The sequence below is a fragment of the Diceros bicornis genome, chromosome 2 (assembly GCF_020826845.1).
Source record: "Diceros bicornis minor isolate mBicDic1 chromosome 2, mDicBic1.mat.cur, whole genome shotgun sequence".
Lineage (NCBI taxonomy): Eukaryota > Metazoa > Chordata > Mammalia > Perissodactyla > Rhinocerotidae > Diceros > Diceros bicornis.
Window position 1 is genome coordinate 44,911,986 of NC_080741.1, and position 19,448 is coordinate 44,931,433.

Sequence of the window (19,448 nt, forward strand, 5' to 3'; positions counted from 1 at the left end):
ACTTTGAGCCCCATGTGGGGCATCACAGTGGCCCGGGTGAGAACTAGTAAATGAGGACGTCCAGCAGTGGTGGGCAAGTGAAGTTTGCGGAACCAGTCAGGACAGTCTAAGAAAGGTACGCACGATTGTGTGTAGGCTTCTAGCTGAGGCTGCACTCGCTTTTTCCTGCTCTTGACCCTTTCTCACTCATTCATGGTGGCTCTTTCTACGCAGGACTGAAAAGCACTGCCTTTTTGACATCCCGAGGGTCTTCTGGGTATACAAAAGATTGCTACTCCATTCCTGACATTCGTTCATTCAGCAAATGTTTCGCAGGCTCCTCTGTCCTGAGATTCCCACCCCGTCCAGGCCAGCCCCCTCAGCCCTTTTCAGATCTCCCGCCAGGTCCCTGATTGCTCTTCTAGGCCCTGAAGGGAGGGACCCACCAGCAAATGGGAACTCCACTGGGCAGGGGCTGGACCTGTCTCCCGCCTCCAAGGGAAAGGATGACCTATGCGGGCTCCGCTGCTCATTGGCCCGGCTGGGCCCCGCCACTTCACCAACTATCCAATGAAATGGATGCCCCGTTTCTTGCTCCCGCCTTAGACTCCGCCTCTATGTTGGTCACTAGCATCAGCCGGGTCTAGATACCTTGGCTCAGAACTCAGAGGTACGGGGGAAGACAAGGACCTATGTTGTCCACCCTCCCTTTTCCTCAGGCTGTCTCGCGAGAACTAGAAGGAGGAACCACCGAGAAGTGAGTTCCTCCAAGATTACTAGAGAGAAGTTCAGGGAAGGTATGGGTTGGCAACGCAGTGTGATGACGTACTTCCGGCGCAGCCAGTGTTTTTAACGCGTGAGGGTTTGGTTTGTGGCGACTTGCGAGTGGTGTCGCAAATCTCTGTTCTCTGGAAAGCTGCAGAGGCTTCCCAGAGCCCACGGTGAGCGGGTCTGCCTTGGCCTGAGAAAGACAGGAAGAACCCCAGAGAGACGGGCGCGGCCACTGCTGCTATGGGGGTCCTCGTCCCAACCCCCGGGCTGCACGCGATCGCGTCTAGGGTGGGCGCTGGCAGGCCCGGGACGCTGGCCGCAGGTTCCTGCCCCCTGGTTTCTCGTCCCCAGGACAGCCTGTGGCATATTCAGATTCGAGTACTGACACAAATTCGAGTGTTGACACCGAGGTCCTCAAAAAGTTTTAACTGTCTGCGCTCCAGGACACGCTGTCAACAGAGAACACGCCCCTCGGTCGCTCCAGCCCCCTCTTGCCTCAGCTGCGGAGACCCCAGCCCTACCCCTCGGCCTGTGTACAACTTAACGCTCTTTCTCCCTTTTCAGGTGGTCCCAGGAAATCGGTCTGTGATCACTTTATTCACTTTACTCGCCTGGCCTGGTGTAGAACCAATCTGGAAGCTTATTGCCATCTATAGAGCAGTCAAAGTTTTGAGAATACTAAAATGGTTGTTTATTTCCCCCAGGAAGGAAGCTACTTAGTCCACAAATTGGAGAACGTGGTGTCCTGGATTTGGATTGGCCCATATGAATGTTTAATCTAAAAATCTCTTTATGAGTTATACCCATCAAGCACTTAATATTTGTCCAATGTTTAGCATATAATTTCCTATGTACAGTATGGGAGTATGGGAGAGGTGGAAAGATTTGTTGACCTAGTTCTCACATCCTTTATTTCAGTCTGCTCATTACATTCTCTTTTACTTACTGTCATAACCTCATTGTTAAGGTTTGTAATCAATTGGGTTAAACATTTGGTCCCTGCCCTTAGTGAAGTGTGTTGGGTTGTGATTTGTTCCCCACCCAGGCTTGTTACTCATGCTTCAGCTCCATAGCTATGCTTTTCCCCCATAGCAAAGTAGGAGGGAGTGATTTGTGTTTTGTAGGGTGGCCTCTGCTGCTGTTCTACTTCCAGATGATTTGCTTTTCAGATTGTCGACTATACAGATCAGATCTCTTTCCTTCAGTCTGTTTGTTTAATATGTCAATATTATTAAGTATCCACTTTAAGGGACATTTATTACAAAGATATGATGACAGTATCATGATTGAAGAGAATTAGAGTACACAACTACAAGGGGTACCTATTTACTCAGTGTAAATCACTGCTTTTGTTACCCTTAGGCAGAAACCGTCCGTGAATTTAGCAACATTACTTGTGTGAGTTTGCATTGTGTTTTCTTTTAAAGTCCTTCTGTTTACACTTGTAACTACTCTTTTTCCTTATTGGAATCCCTGTAACTGCCAACATGTGTCTTTCAGCCTCTCCTGGCAGCTCTGTTTTCCTGACAGTCTCAGCTTCCTCTACCAAACTGGATGGCTTTCTGGATTCACAAGGAGGGTTAATGGAGGAAAGGGCAGTGTACTGACTATGAAAGGTCTTTTGTCTGATGCTCTTGCAGTACCCTGAGACTTAACAGCAAACTGCAGATATGGAGTTGAAATGCAAGCTGTTTTTAGGGTCTATGAGTACGTGCACTTTTATGCTTGTTAAATATCTCGGATCTAATTGATGACAGCTAGTTGTACTCAGGTGTTGCCTTTAATGCATAAACCTTGCTGATTCACTCTACTGAATGGCAGAAGGCTTACTTGCTAATAATGAGCTAATAACTGACCTAGAAAGGGAGTTGGAACTAGTTTAGAAATGAAATTGCTTTGCTTCCCCTATACTATAATATTTAGAACTTGGAGTATTTGAGACATGTCATGAAGTTGATGGATAGTTTAATATGTTAGTGTTTTTCTCCTCACTACCTATCCCAAACACTGTTACAAAATTGAATGAACATCTTATAATCAATCTGTGTATTTAGAGGAAAAAAATATTAGTAGGGATATATCAAGATATTCCTAATAAACTATTTTCAAGTGGTTTTGACTTTTATTACTTATGTAATAAAACTGTCCTGTCCTAATATCTTAAGTAACATAAGAGGAAAAAAACTGAGGTCTTACAGTGTTGGATGGATTTCTCGTACGCAACTCATTCCTATCTGTACTGTGTGGATTCTAGGGATCTTAACTGGAGCAACAGTTTTCTTTTCAGCCCATAACATTCTATGCACTGGTTTTCTTTTCTGTCCTCTTTCCTGTGGTGTCTTCTCTGGATTACTGAAAATTGTAGTTTTATCAGTCCACCTTCTCTGTTTGCTGAGTGATCTCAGCAAAAAGTGATCTGTTTGCTAATCCAGTCAGCTGAATACTGTACATAGGAAGTTGTATGCTAATTATATTCTTGGGATGATTTCTGTTTCCTTTCTGCATCCCCCTATATGCCTGCTATCCCACCTCTGTGAGATGAGAATTGCCGCTGATACAAGGCAATAACTGATGAGTAGTAGTAGTTCATGTAGCCTCAAAATAGGAGGGATCAGATGTTGTGTGCAGGAGTTATGGTCAGTAGAGTGATTGTCACTAATGCTTCCATCTTTACTCTCAGCTCCTGAGACTTTTACCTTTCCCCAAGACGGGAATAAAAGAGGTCAGATGATGACAGCAGTGTCCTTAGCAGCCAGGCGCCAGGTGAGCTGGGTTTCCTCTGCCTCTGCACCTATGCATGTGTGCATATACATATATATTTATATATGCATATATAAAGGTGTATAAATTTGTATAAATTATATATATGCATATATAAGTATACATGCATATATAAAATATTTATAACATACTTTTATATATGCATATATAAAAATATATAAATTTACTTTCTCAGTGAGGTATAACTTATTTACAACACAAATCTGAACTGTATAGCTCACTCTTGAGACATATATACACCTGTGTGACCATCACTTATATTAAGACATAGAACATTATCAGTACTTTGAAAGGCTCCCTCATTCGCCATCCCAAGCAGTCCACCTGAAAGGTGACCATTATTCTGAGCTCTATCACCACAGATTAGTTTTATTTGTTCTTGAACTTCGTATAAATGGAGTCATTCGACATGTACTCTTTTGTTTCTGCCTTCTTTGCTCAACATTATGTCTATGAACTTCACCTGTGTTATTGCACATGGCAGTAGTTTGTTCTTTTTCACTGCTGAATAGTTTTCCATTATATGATTAGACCACATATTACTCAGTCTGCTGTAGATGGACATTTTGATTGTTTCCAGTTTTTCACTACTATGAATAAGAATGTGTGAACATTCTTGTATATGCCTTTCGGTGGACACGTAGTCATTTCTCTTGGGTATATCTTCAGGAGTCAGATAGCTAGGTCATAGAGTATACATTTGGTTAGTTTTAGTAGATGCTGCCCAACAATTTTCCAACCATTGGAAATGGTTGTTCCAGCTTATACTTTTACCAACAGTATGTGAGACTTTCAGTTGCTCCACATCCTTGCCGACACTTGTTGCCATTCATTCTTGATATCTCATTGGGGTTTTTAAATTTCCTTTTCCACGATAAGCAGTGATGTGGAGCAGCATTTCATAAGTTTATTGGCTACATGGATATTCTCTTATGCGAAGTCCCATTCAGATAGATTTTCCATTTTTTATTACATTGCGTGTTGTTTTTTCTCCAGGTTGTAGTTCTTTATTATGGATATGAGTCCTTTGTCAGATATATATATGTATTATGAAATATCTTCTCCCAGTCTGTGGCTTGCTTTTTCACTCTCTTAATGATGTCCTTTGATAAACAGATTTTTCCTAGCCTATTCCAAGTAAGCAGTATTTTCCTATGCCTCTCTAACCTCACTACCTCTGCATGGGGGTGGGGAATCATGAACAAATTTGAGAGCTTTGTGCCTGGAGTAGTTAGTGGGCAAGGAGACAAGAATGAGGGAAGAACTGGGATGAAAGCAGAATTGGGAAATGGCAGTAATATGAGCAGCCCAAATAATCACCCAAATGTATTATGAAGTGGGGAGGGGCTTAGAGCCAAGGTGGCAGCTGTATCCAGTTGTGTGTTAGTTCTCTTTTATTTATGAACATTCATACTTAGGCCCAAGCCCAGCTCCTATCTAGTAGTCTTTTTGGAGGTCACGTATGTTTGGAAGCTCATAGTGGACATGTATTTGGTTCTAACTGAGAAAGTATGCTGAACTCTGGCTGGCTGTTTGCAGCTTCTTCCTCCACACCTTCCACATTTCATACAAGAACCCCTCAGGCACATGAGGGACCCAGTACTAACTATGTATCATTGTAGGTGCCCTTCCCAGCCTCTCATTGACAGTTTTGACCATCATCAAAGTCCTGAGGCCTGGGAGAGCAGGAACCTATTGTTTCAGGCATCAGTGACTTTTGAGGACGTGGCTGTGTACTTCACTGAGAAGGAATGGGCCAGCCTGCTGCCTGCTCAGAGGGCCCTGTACAGGGATGTGATGCTGGAGAACTGTGGGGCTGTGGCCTTCCTAGGTAAGGCCTCTCTGCTGCTGGTCTCTGCCTGGGCCTTCAGAGGTTAAAGGGCTCTCTTATAACTATTAGCTGGCCCAAATCGCAATGTCAAGAGTTGCCAGGTATGGAGAGCCCTGGAGTCTACCTCCTGACCTCCAAGAATGTTTTCCTTCTTTTTCCATCATAAAAGCTGCCCTCCTTCCCTACCTGCCTTAGAGGTGATTCTCTGGGTACAGCAGGGCTTGAGCTGTATCTTTGTACCTTCACCCTACTATTGAACCTCCAGATTATCTAGAGAGAGCTCAGCCCCTTAGGCTCCCTGTGGGAGTTGCTCCCAGGAGCCGTGTGTCTGTTTCCCCCCAGAGGGAATCCTCTAACAAAGAAGGTAAGAAATTCTATTTCCCTTTAAATAGAAATTTGCCTCCCAGAGTGTTTCAGCCTTCCTTGGGAGCACTATCCTGAGGCTTCTTCCCAGGACCCCTCCCTATACCTCTTTAGGGTATCTCTTGCTCAGTCCACCCAGGAATTACTCTCCTCACTTCTGACTCATCTTGTAGCCACAGGCTGAGATTGACCCCTGACTCTGCTCATTCTTGTGTTGTGTATTCTTCCCTTCAAGCAGCATCACCCACTTCCAAACCAGCTCTGATCTCTCATCTGGAACAAGGGAAAGAGCCCTGTTTTACCCAGCCACAGGGATCCCTAAGCAGGAGGAGCAGGAGAACAGACCGTACAGGTGAGTTAAGCAAGGGGTGCCCTTTCCAGCTTTGTCTCTTCCTTTGCTTTTATTTCATCACAATGAGAGATGTGTGCTCTCTGTGCCCAGCATCATGGAGTGCGTTGGGATCCTTGATCACACTCTCTGATTGGTCTGTTATTCATTGTTTCTCAGCCCTTCAAACTGTAGTACACAGCACCCTGCTTCAGTGTCTCACCTACTGGGATGCTTTTATCCCTGGGGATATATGGAAAAATTTTTCTAAATACTTTACTGGTTATGTGTGATCACCTTTTTCTAGTTTCCCCTTTGACAAAATTGATGAACTCAGTGCACCATTATTTTGTCCACTAACCAACAGAACAAATAGAAAAATTTATTTTTGCTTTTCATGATAATTAATATATTAAAAATTTGAAATAATTTTTTATATTGAAATACTTTAAGGTAGCTCACAGATATGATTTTCCTCCCCTTTAGGATACATCTCAACAATAAGAAGACTCGCCTACTTAGCTAAAATAATATCACATGAAATAAAATTAAAAATTCCTCAAAATCATCTGTTTTGGGAAGACAGGAGAAAGGCTTAATTTTTTATCTCTTTTTTTTGAGGAAGATCGGCCCTGAGCTAACATCTGATGCCAATCTTCCTCTTTTTTTTTTTTTTTTTTTTGCTGAGGAAGATTGGCCCTGAGCTAGCATCCGTGGCCATCTTCCTCTTCTTTATATGGGACACTGCCACAGCATGGCTTGACAAGCGGTGCATCAGTGCACACCCAGCATCCGAACCTGCGAGCCCAGGGCCGCTGAAGCGGAGCGTGTGCACTTGACCGCTTGTGCCACTGGGCCAGCCCCTAATTCTTTATCTTTAAATACCAGCTTTCAAAGTGAGGATTTGATTTAAGAGCCATCTTAAATGATGTTAAATACTCATTTTCTTTCTCTATAGACTCATGGATTTCCTTAAATTTAATGTTTTTCAATTCATTAAAATTACTCATTGTGATTCATTTACAAAGCTGGCTCACATGTCCTTTTTTTAAACAGCTTTATTGAGGTATAATTCACAAACTATACAATTCACTCACTTAAAGTGTACAGTTCAGTGGTATTTAATATATTCACAGAGTTGTGCAAGCGTTACCACAATCTACTTTTAGAATGTTTTTGTCACCCAAAAAGGAAACCCCATATCCATTAGCAGTCCATTAGCAGTCACCCTTCATCCCTCTTTCCCCCACACCATCAGTTTTAGGCAAACACTTATTTACTTTCTGTTTCTGTAGATTTGCCTATTGTGGATATTTGGTATTAATGGACTCATACAATATATGGTCTTTTGCAGCTACCTTTCACTTAACATAATGTTTTCAAGGTTCATCCCTTTTATAACGTATGTCAGTACTCCATTCCTTCTTATGTATGCGTAATATCCATTGGATGCATAATATCACATTATCCATTCATCAGTTGATGGACATTTGGGTTGTTTCCGCTGTTTGGGCATTATGAATAAAGCTGCTGTGAACATTGGTGTACAAGTTTTAATGCAGACATATGTTTTCATTTCTCATGGGTACAAACTCGAGATATATACTTGCTGGGTCATATGGTAATTCTTTGTTTAACATTTTGAGGAATGCTAAAATTTTTTCCAAAGTGGCTAAACCATTTTACTATCCTGCACAGCAGTGTATGAGGGTTCCAAATTCTCCACCTCCTCACCAACACTTATTGTTGTCTATTTTTTTGATTATAGCCATCCTAGGGAGTATGAAGCGGTATCTCGTTGTGGTTTTGATTTGCATTTCCCTAATGACTAGTGATGTTGAGCATATTTTCATGTGTTATTAGCCATGTGTATCTTCTTTGGAGAAATGTCTGTCCAAATCCTTTGTACATTTTTAAATTGGGTTATTCATTCTTTTATTTTTGAGTTGTAAGTGTTCTTACGTATTGTGGCTACTAAATCCTTATCAGATACATGATTTGCGAAAATTCTGTGGATTGTCTTTTCTAAAGTGTCCTTTGAAGCACAAAAATTTTTAATTTTGATGAAGTTCCTTAGGATTTTCTATATATCATGTCATCTACAGATAGAAATAGTATTACTTCTTCCTTTCAATTTGAATGCCTTTTATTTCTTTTTCTTGCCTAATTACCCTGGTTAGAACTTCCAGGACAATGTTATATAAAAGTTGCCAGAGTGGATATCCTTGTCTTATTCCTGATCTTAGGGGGAAAACATTCAGTCTTTCACCATTAAGTATGATGTTAGCTGTGTTTTTTTTCATAAATGCTCTTCATCCGGTTGTGGAAGTTCCCTTTGTTCCTAATTTGTTGAGGGTTTCTATCACTAAAAGGTGTTAGAGTTTGTGAAATGATTTTTTGTTACTATTAAGGTCATAATGTGATTTTTGTCCCTTATTCTATTAATATGATATATTACATTGATTGATTTTTGTGTGATGAACCACCCTTGCATTCCTTGGATAAATCACAGTAGGTGATGATGTACAGTCCTTTTTATATGTTGCTAGATTCAGTTTGATAGTTCTTTTTTTTTTTTTTTGAGGGTTTTGCATTTATATTCATAAGAAAATTGGTCTGTGGTTTCTTATGTCTTTGTCTGGTTTTGTTTCAGGGTAATAGTTGGCCTCATTGAGTAAGTTGGGAAGTATTCCTTCCTCTTGCATTTTTGAAAAAGATTGTGAATGATTAGTGTTAAATCTTAAATGTTCAGTAGATTCACAGTGAAGCCATCAGGGCCTGGGCTTTTGTTTGTGGAAAGTTTTAAAATTATTAATTCAATCTCCTGTTATAGGTCTATTGTGATTTTCTAGTCAGCTGGGGTAGTTTACGTCTTTCTAGGAATCAGTCCATTTCATCTAAATTATCAAATTTGTTGGCATACGATTATTCATATTATTTTCTTGCAATTTTTTTTTCTGTTGTGATGTTCCCACTTTAATTTCTGATTTTAGTAATTTGAGTCTTCTCTCTTTTTCTCTTGGTCAGTCTAGTAAAGCTTTCTCAATATTGTTGATGATTTCAAAGAACCAACTCTTGATTTCATTTATTTTCTTTACTGCTTTCCCATTTTCTATTTCATTTCTTTCCTCTCTAATCTTTATTTTATCCTTCTCTCCTCCTGCTTGGGTTTAGCTTCTCTTGTAAGTAGTTTGCTCTTATTAAGAAAAAGTAGTTTTCTACTTTCTTAAGGTGGAAGGTTAGGTTATTGATTTGAGATTTCTCTTTTTTTTTAATATAGGCATTTACAGTTGTAAATTTCCCTCTAAGCACTGCTTTAGCTGCTTCCCATAAGTTTTGGTATGCTGTGTTTTCAGTTTCATTCACCTCACATTTTTAATATCACTTATGATTTCTTCTTTGATCCATTTATTTTACTGAGGCTTGCTTTATAACCTAGCATTATGGTCTGTCCTGAGAATGTTCCATGTGTGTTTGAGAAGAATGTGTGTTCTGTTGTTGTTGGGTGGAGTGTTCTATAGATATCTGTTAAGTTTATAATGTTTTTCAAGTCTTCTGTTTCTTTTGATCTTCTCCCTACTTCTGTCATTGAAAGTGGAGTATTGAAGTTTCTATCTATTATCGTTGTCTCCCTTTAATTCTGGTGGTATTTGCTTCATATATTTTGATGCTCTTTTTTAAGGTACGTATATGTTTATAATTGTTATCTCTTCCTGATGGATTGACCTTTCTATCATTATAGAATATTCCTTTACTTCTAGTAACATATTTTGTTTTAAAGTCTGTTTTGTCTGACATTAGTATAGCCACTCCAGCTCTTTTATAGTTACTGCTTTCGTGGTATAAATTTTTCTATCTTTTTACCTTTAACCTGTTTATGTCTTTGAATCTAAAGTTAGTGTCTCATATAGATAGCATATAGTTGGATCTTGGTGTTTTTTTTTTTTTTTTTTGTGAGGAAGATCAGCCCTGAGCTAACATGCATGCCAATCCTCCTCTTTTTGCTGAGGAAGACTGGCCCTGAGCTAACATCCATGCCCATCTTCCTCCACTTTATGTGGGACGCTGCCACAGCATGGCCTGACAAGCGGTGCGTCGGTGCGCCCCCAGCATCTGAACCTGGGCCGCCAGCAGTAGAGCGCGTGCACTTAACTGCTACACCATGGGGCTGGCCCTTGGATCTTGTTTTTATATCCAGTCTTACAGTCTTTGCTTTTTGATTGAGTCATTTAATCCATTCACATTTACTGTTATTGGTATGCTTGGATTTACGTCTGCTATTTTGGTTTTTGTTCTCTTTATGTCTTATGTCTTTTTTGTTCCTCTGTACTTACTTTACTTATTTCTGTTTCATTAAGTGAATATTTTCTAGTATGACATCTTAATTCCTTTCATGGTTTTTTAAACTATTGTTTGAGTTTTTTTCCTTGTGGATTGCTCTAAGGTTTGCAATATACATCTTAGTTTATCAGAATCTACTTCAAATTTATACTAACTTAATTCTAGTAAGATACAAACTTTACTCATATATTCTCTATTCCCCTCTCTTCCTTTTTTGTGCTATTATTATTATGTCTATATACGTTACAAACACAGTAATACATTCTTAAATTACTATTTTATATCTTCTCAAGGAGCTGAGAGAGCAAGTATATATTTATAGAATTTGTTGTATTAACCTTCTTATTTATTATTTTTGGTTCTTTTCATTTTTTCTTGTGGATTTGAGTTACCTTCAGGTGTCGTTTCCTTACTTCAATACAGTCTTGTTTCCACCCACCTCCTTTGTGCTGTTGTTGTCAAATATATTACATTTCTGTATGTTATAGTTGTATACACATTGTTTTATATAATTCCTTTTTGAATATGTTATGTCTTTTTGACATGATTCCATTTGGTTTTCAAAACTTTCTTGCTTTCTGATATGAAAAGATAACCTTGGCCAACCTTATTGATAAATATTTCTAAAAATCATTTTTATTTTCAAAAACATGGATATATAGAGAAATAGGGAAAGTTGTCATGAATTTATACAGTGAAACTGAGACCTTGAAGAAAGGTGATATTTTTGGTGGGCTGTTGGAGGCCTTGCCTCCTCCCCTCTCCTCTTCTGGCTTCTCCTCATCATTGCATGCTTCAGGAGAAAAGCTCAAGAAGCACAGCTCTGTTCAGCACTGCATCTCAAAGGCAGAGTGCTTAGGAGCACAGACCTGGGAGCCAGAGTGCTGGTTATTAGCTATGTGACTTTGTTTCAGTTTCTCATTTATAAAATGGGGACAGTATCTCCCTCATCTGTCAAGTAAGTAAGTAATCCATGTATTTGGCACATAGTACATCCTCAGTAATTACTAGTTATTGCCATTGCTCATGTTAATTCCCAGCCTGTTGTGTCTGCTTTACTTCTTCTCATCCTCTATCTCCTTGGTTTGTCCTTAGCCCCTGATAGGGTCTCCATTTCCCAGACCTGCTGATGCTTTTCAGCTAGAGCAAGGGGAAGAGGCTTGGGGCTTGGATCTTAAGGGTGGTTTGTCTAGAGATGCTGTGAGAGGCATCCGTGGTGGTGAGTGCTGGGACACTAGTCACTCACCTCCTTCTACTACATCTAGTCTTTGTTGTGAGAGAACTTCTGTTATCATATTTCTGACACTTTTCACAGGAGAAAGGATCCCATAGGAAGTCACAGATTGATTATTAATTCAGTAGGATTATGCCTCATTTTCCCTTTATGTAAATTGTCCCTGGTGAAGTAAATCTGAGTCTGTTCTCCTTTTTAAATGGTGGTATGTATAAGTCTCACCTGAGACCTTGTTAAAGTGCTTAACAAGGGCTTAATTCTATCCAGTCTGTAGCCCAGGAATCTGCATGTTTAACAGAGCATTCCAGGTGATTCTGATGCAGATGACGTAACAACCACAGTTTTGGAAATACCAACCTGTAGCCAGGCTGGCTTGGCAAAGACTTGGTTACATTGTAATTCCTGGGTTAAGTTATTTTGGGTGGTGGGTTAGATCTATGTTCTCCTAATCCAATACTATGTTCTCTAACTATTTTATGTATATTACTTATATTTCCCCAATAAACTACAAGCTTCCTGATAGCAGGAATAATCTCATACTTTTCTCATTTATGCCATAACATTTTATACAAAGTTACTTGATATTTTTTGTTTTTTCACTTGAATGATTAATAAGATTCTCTCCTAACTTTATTCCTCCCAATTCTTTCTCCATTCCTTCCCTGCCCTATCTAAACCCTCCATTTCACTTTCCCATCACTTTCTGTTCTCAGGGTTTTTACACTATCACTCATTCCTTTAGTACCCACAGCCTTCCCTTATTGAGTATTCCTGTCCTCTCAGCTACCTTTTCATCTTGAACTCTTTTTGGATCTGTAAACTCTGATAAAATTTTCTCTTCCCTCTTAGGATTCAGGACTTTTCCTTGCCTTGTCTCATTCCCTACGTGCTCTACAGGCATTTTATAAACATATAAAAGCCATTTACTAATAGGATGTGTTAATCATACTTGATGATTAATTCAGGCAATGATTAATGATTAATTACGGCCTGTAGGCAAAATCTGGCCTACCACCTATCTCTTTTTGTATGGCCCATGAGATAAGAATGATTGAAGTTTTTTATTGGGTGAAAGAAGTCAAATGAAGAATACTATCTTGTAGCACATGAAAATTATATGAAACTCAAATTTCAGTGTCTATAAATAAAGTTTTATGGGAATTCAATCACGTTCATTCATTTACATATTGTGCTACTTTCACATTACAACAGTAGAGTTACAGTAGAGACCATATGGCCTGAAGACCCTTAAGTATAGCCCTTTACAGACAAAGTTTGCTACCCCCTGATCCAGTTCCCTCTAGCATTGCTGAGAGGTGGTTTTTTCATGTATTTCTTCTTCTCTTGTGAGGTGGAAAAACCTGGGCTGAGAATGAGCATTTGACTTCAAGGCAAATAATTTCTGATAAACACAAATCCTGTGGCATGGGATCAGGTGAACATCTGAGAGGGGGACCTGACTTTCAAGATACCTGCATGTCAGAGGGCAAGTTAGATAGGCGTAGAGGAAATGTCACAAGGGATAGAATGAATAAAAATGAGAGACATTCTGTGAAGGAGATAGTTAATAATGAGAAACTTGCTATAGCAAATAAAAAGCATCCACAAAAGAAATCAGAAAAAATTGTTAGTGTGTGTTCTCAGCGTGAAAAACATCTGCAAGTTCCAGGTGTCCAGATTTTCTGTAACTCTGATGTGTGGGACAAACATTACAGTCGTAATCGTAATTCAGACTTTTTTTAGCATCAGAAAAACCCCATTGGAGAAAAGCCATATCAATGTAAGGAGTGTGTCAGAGTCTTTAGCCTTAGCTCCACTTTTGTTCAGCACCAAAGTATTGAAGGTGGAAAGCAACCCTATGTGTGCAAGGAGTGTGGCAAGGCATTCAGGAGCAACTCCCAGTACACAGCACACCTGCGAATTCACACTGGAGAGAAGCCCTATCAGTGTAATGAGTGTGGTAAAGCCTTCAAGTTCAACTCTAGTTTTATACATCACCGAAGGATCCACAGTGGGGAGCGACCCTATGCATGCAAAGAGTGTGGCAAGGCTTTTAGGTGCAGCTCCCACTGCACTAAACACCAACGAATCCACACTGGGGAGAGGCTCCACGAGTGTAAGGAGTGTGGCAAAACCTTTGTTTTCAAATCCACACTGTTTCATTATCGGAGAGTGCATACTGGGGAGAAACCATTTAAATGCAAGGACTGTGGTAAGGCCTTTGGTGAGAAAAATACTTTTATTCGGCATCAGAGAATTCATACTGGTGAGAAACCATATATATGTAAGGAGTGTGGCAAAGCTTTTCATGTGAACTCACAGCTCATTCACCACCAATTGCTACACACTGGAGAGAGACCCTACCAATGTAAAGAGTGTGGGAAAAGCTTCACCTGGAACTCAAACCTTGTCCAGCATAGGAAAATTCACTCTGGGGAGAAAGCCTATCAATGTGAGGAATGTGGGACAGCCTTCAGGCAGAAAGGTAATTTAAATCGACATCAGCAAATCCACCCTTGCAAGACAGATTTCAAAGAAAGTTCAGGATTGGAGCAACACCAGAGATTCCATGATGGAGAAGGAGACTGTAAATGTAAGGATTGTGGGAAAATCTTTATTCAGAATTCAAATTTTATTTGCCATCGGAATATTCACTCAGGAGACAAACTTTTAAATGAAATTGTTGGTTCATGTGTCCCCCGAGTGCAGCTTGTTCGGCCCTCCCCTTCTTGGCCTGGCCACACCAATCCAGCCCTACGTCTCACCTCTCCCCAGAGGGCTCCCTCTGCTCCAGCCAGTTCTTTCTCCCCCCGCTCCACATCATCCACTCTCTCACTTCCTACCTCACAGCCCTTGCTCTTTTTGCTTCCTCACATGCCCTCCCCTCTTCTCTCTCCCTTTCTTTGATCTTTCCTGGACTTAAATAGGCCTTCTGAAGATTGTAACTTTGATACTGCCTTTTGCACTGTCTTACATACACCTTTCTCCACCTTGAATTATTACCTTTTCTAGATGGCCACATCATACTTGCTACTCAGTTATATGCTGGGGTTTTTTCCCCCATGTAGTGGACTCAGATTTTTATGTTTAACTGTTGCAGCCAAGTTGTCACTTCTCAAGGACAGGAATCACATGACTAGATGAAGAAAGGTGAGGAAGTTGGGAAGTATTTCCACTGTAAATGAATGTATGGCATGACCATTTAAGTGTTGATTATAGGAATGGTAGAAATGAGCAATTTCACTCAGTTCAGGAAGGAAGAGATTTAAATAGAAACTGAAGATATTGCTGTAAGAATGGACCTTATAGGAGACTGTAAGCTAGTAGTAAATGAGAACTGGTCCTTGGTTGTACTTCTTCAAGAGGTGATTTCATTACGACTGCCCCATACAACTGAATACTAGCCACTGGGTTCATCTGACATTTTGCAGGAGACTAATGTATTAAACAAAAAGTCAATTTGTTATTTCTCCATATGGTACATCTTTTCTGGGTTCGAAGGATTATTTGCTATCTAGTTTCCATCTGTCTCTCTCTCCCTCCCTCCATAACCAGGTAGAGTAGCTTCATTATGAAAACGTATAAGGCTTTATAGGTTGGGTGCTTCTACCTGATATTTTCAGGAAATAGGGTCATAGATTACCTCCCTTTTCCTTGTTCCCCCTGGTTTGTATCTTGCAAATGTTACCTTCTTTTGTTGTAACCAAAGGCTATGCTTGGTTGGAAGCTGTGGTTTAGAAAAATACAAATGAGGGCCGGCCCCGTGGCTTAGCGGTTAAGTGCGTGAGCTCCGCTGCTGGCGGCCCGGGTTCGGATCCCAGGCGCGCACCAACGCACCGCTTCTCCAGCCATGCTGAGGCCGCGTCCCACATACAGCAACTAGAAGGATGTGCAACTATGACATACAACTATCTACTGGGGCTTTGGGGAAAAAGAAAGAAAGAAAATTATAAAAAAAAAAAAAAAAGAAAAATACAAATGAGCCAGATGTTGATGACCTTGAACCAGGATAGTCACAACCCATTTAAAGACCATTTTATCCCAGGGTAGAGAGTGCGAACTCAGAAGAAGATCCTGTAGCTGAAAGCAGCATTGTCACTTAGAGAGTGGCCTAGAGGAGAGAAATTGAGCTAAGAAAAGGAAGAGCCTCGGGCCGGCCCCGTGGCTTAGCGGTTAAGTGCGTGCACTCCGCTGCTGGCGCCCCGGGTTCGGATCCCAGGCACGCACCGACGCACCGCTTCTCCAGCCATGCTGAGGCCGTGTGCCACATACAGCAACTAGAAGGATGTGCAGCTATGACATACAACTATCTACTGGGGCTTTGGGCGGAAAAAATAAATAAATCTTTAAAAAAAAAAAGGTTACTCTAGAAAAGAAAGAGCCTCAGTTAATGGAGTCCTCAGGTTTCTTTAAACAGTGAAGAGGTTTGGGGACCACAGGATAGGCAGCGTTAATCCAGAGAGCCATCCCTGGAGGGCCAGCTTGCTGCCTGGAGTGTGGTGCTTGTGGCCTGAGTGTATTATCTGGTAACTACATTGCAAATGATAGATGATCAGTAATTTAATCCATGCACTGTTCCTGGATTTCTGATGAGAAGAGAGCTTATTCTTGAGATCTGGATATTGAGAGGGAAATAACCAGGCCAAGGAGGAGATAAAGGAGGCTGAGCTGTCACCTTAACCAGCCCTGTATGTTAAGCTAGGACCATCTGGATTATGTTAATCTCATGTATTTGTAATTGCTGGCCTGCATGGAATTCCTTGTGTCTGGGGCGTATTGGGCCATTTGAACATGCTAGGAAACTGAAAATGTTTAGCACGGTGCTGGGGGTTATCTTGAGAGTTAATGTTGGAGAAGTGAACAATATGTAGATCACTGAGAAACTGGTATGCCGTGTGAAGGAATTTGAACTTCATTTTTTTTTTTTTTGAGGAAGATCAGCCCTGAGCTAACATCCGTGCTAATCCTCCTCTTTTTGCTGAGGAAGACCGGCTCTGAGCTAACATCTATTGCCAATCCTCCTCCTTTTTCTTCCCCAAAGCCCCAGTAGATAGTTGTATGTCATAGTTGCACATGCTGCTAGTTGCTATATGTGGGACGTGGCCTCAGCATGGCTGGAGAAGCGGTGCGTCGGTGCGCGCCCGGGATCTGAACCCGGGCCACCAGTAGCAGAGCTCGCGCACTTAACCGCTAAGCCACGGGGCCGGCCCTGAACTTCATTCTTGACAGGCGAAGCAAGGTTGTTCACAGTATGGGAAGAGTTAAGGGTGGGTGAAATAGGAGCCAGGAGAATTAGATAGATCAGCAGTTCCTAAGGGGGGGTCTGTGGACCACTGCAGGTCCATGACAACGTTTCCACCAGTCTGTGAAATGAGGAAAACGTAATGGAAATCTGTATGTATAGGTGGAGCTGTGTGTGTTCACAAGTGATGGCCCACAGCTCCTGGAGCTTACACTGAAGCTGTCTCTCCTTTTTTTGGCATTAAAATGGTCTTTTATGAAATAATCATGAGGATTGTAGACTTTTGTTGTAGTTCTGCATTGTTTTTTAATGTTCTTTATTGAAAAATAGAAAGATGGCCTGCTATATTTCTGCCCTTTTCCCTGGCCATTGGTGTTTTTGTGAAAACAGAAAGACAGCTAACCAATATGATAAGCTTTTCTGAATCAGCTCTGGAAAATGGAGTTAAGAGGTTAAACCAGTGCTTCTCAGGCTACCTGTGGTAAAGGATTAGTCCCCCACTCCCTCACCATCTTTCCTTGACAAATAAATGCCTCTATAGCACATGACTAATACACAACTCATGCTATATGCGATTCATCTCATGAGTTTAAAACTTGTATAAACCCCATATGAGATGAGTTTACTGATCATATGCTTGGATGTCTTGGCAATGTCAAATTGCTATATACATTTTAAAACATTTATTCTCAACTTCTGCCCTTCTGGGCCTGTAAGAAACATTTAACAGGTGGCCACCAGTCCACAAACTGCCGTTTGAGTTACGGGGCATTAGACTGTATCTTTATGGATCGAATCAGGAGCCTGCCGGGTTAGTGAGTTGAGCAATTGAGGAGAATTGGTCAGCCCTGTGGTCAGAGTACCTTAGGGCAAAAGGCACTGCTTTTCCTGGGATCTTGGGGGGCTAAAGGGGACTCCATTAGACCCTGGAGAGAGAAGTAGTGTGATTGGACAAGAGCGTCAGGAGTTCGGAGCTGGGCTGTACTGTAAAATTTTCATAGGGATGACTGGAACCATCAAGAACTCTTCTTGCATAGGACCTGTGCTGATTGAGATTGTGTATTTGTTTTATTTCAAGCGTGTAATTTGTATCTCCTAGATTGTTACACTGCAGTAAAGAAATGCTCTTAAATGAACTCTGAATGTGTTATGAAGGGGAGACTGTGAAGAAGGGCTACTTTAGAGAGTAAGTCAAGGCAGAGGAAGCTGGAATCAGGCTTAGAAACCTACAGTTTGGGAGCTCCCCTGGAGTGTCCTCTTTGGTTATGTGGTTGAAATCGGTGATATCCGTTTGTAATGGTATCAACAACTCTGCCTGCCATTGGCAGCCTTGAGTATTCTTGTGGGATGTAGTATATAAGAGGCAAAGGGGAGGTGGGAGGGCAGGTGTAGAGAATGCTCAGAACAATTGCTGGCATGTCCTACCTTTTCCTTACTGAGACCCATAAGATGTTTTGATGCTGCCCTTGTGTGACCAGTGGGCCTTTTATGGAGAATAAGGCTGTCTGAGAAGTCTTCTTCTCAACGATAATAGAAATAACAATAGTTACTCTACCATTTCTTGAGCACTTACCCTGAACCAGGTACTATGTTGTGGACTTTACATGCTTTATCTCAATCCTGTAATAGCTCTGTGAGGTAAAGGGGTTATAATTGTCACCATTTTACAGATGAATACATTGGGGTTTATTGAGAAGTCAGAAATCAAACTCAGAGTGTGTGACTCCAGGACCCACACTTGTGATCATGGTTGCCCCACTTCCTTTATTCATCTACCCCTATTGGCACTTTGTGCCCCAAGCTAGGATCTTTGAGGTCAGGGATCCCAAGCTTCTCTCTCTTGCCTACTCCTGGCCGTACACCACTGAAAGACCTCCCATGATCCGGCTCCCACATAGGGAACTTGTGAAAGGGCCAGTCACAGCCTCTGTCCGTCTACCTTCCCACACTCAGGACTGGGAGCAGCTGGAGATCTTGCTCAAGGGCCTTTCTAGTGAGGAGTCAGACACTTACAGAAAATAATGGGAGTAAGAGAGAGAGGAGTTGGGGAAAGCAACTGCAGCCTTGATGGCAGCCTGGGAATGGGGAAGAAGGTTAGAGAGAACCATGTTGGTTGGAAACCGATGGTACATAAATGAATGTATTTGTGAGGATCTGATTGTGTATGTAGCAGAGCCAACTGTTGAGATAGGCAAATGTGCCAAGGAGTCAGTAGCCACTCGGACTTGCTTAAAATTGAATTAATTTTAAGCAATACACTTAGATCTCAGTTTCATTTGCTTATGAGACTGGTCTTATGTAGCCTACATAATTCAAAGTTTGTTTATGTATTATGAATGTTATCATAGGACAATGAAAAAGTTATCACACTGTTGTACAAATAAATTATAACTATTTTAAGTAAAATTTTAAGAAAAATGTACCTCTCAATTCCACTACCCCAGTAGATGCCCATTTTTATTTATTTGGGTTCATTGTTAGCCCTTGTCCATATGTATATATAATTGAACCATACAGATAAAATGTTGTGCTTTGCCTTTCTTCCATTATTATTGTCTTAAGCATTTACCCTCTTTCC

The 19,448-nt window shown here is 41.0% G+C and overlaps 2 protein-coding genes across 2 annotated transcripts; both read left to right on the forward strand.

The window, feature by feature from the left end:
- The first annotated feature begins 5,139 nt into the window (after positions 1 to 5,139).
- Positions 5,140 to 6,679, forward strand: KRBOX1 (KRAB box domain containing 1). Its single transcript, XM_058567455.1, has 3 exons — positions 5,140 to 5,362; positions 5,964 to 6,077; positions 6,540 to 6,679. The coding sequence occupies exons 1-3, from the start codon at positions 5,140 to 5,142 to the stop codon at positions 6,650 to 6,652; spliced, it is 450 nt and encodes a 149-aa protein (XP_058423438.1). The 3' UTR covers positions 6,653 to 6,679.
- A 5,236-nt stretch (positions 6,680 to 11,915) lies between these two features.
- LOC131420986 (zinc finger protein 331-like) lies at positions 11,916 to 17,586 on the forward strand. The gene is made up of 4 exons (XM_058567464.1): positions 11,916 to 11,936; positions 13,456 to 14,128; positions 14,186 to 14,296; positions 17,516 to 17,586. Exons 1-4 carry the CDS (start codon positions 11,916 to 11,918, stop codon positions 17,584 to 17,586), a joined length of 876 nt encoding a protein of 291 aa, XP_058423447.1.
- The last annotated feature ends 1,862 nt before the right edge of the window (positions 17,587 to 19,448 follow it).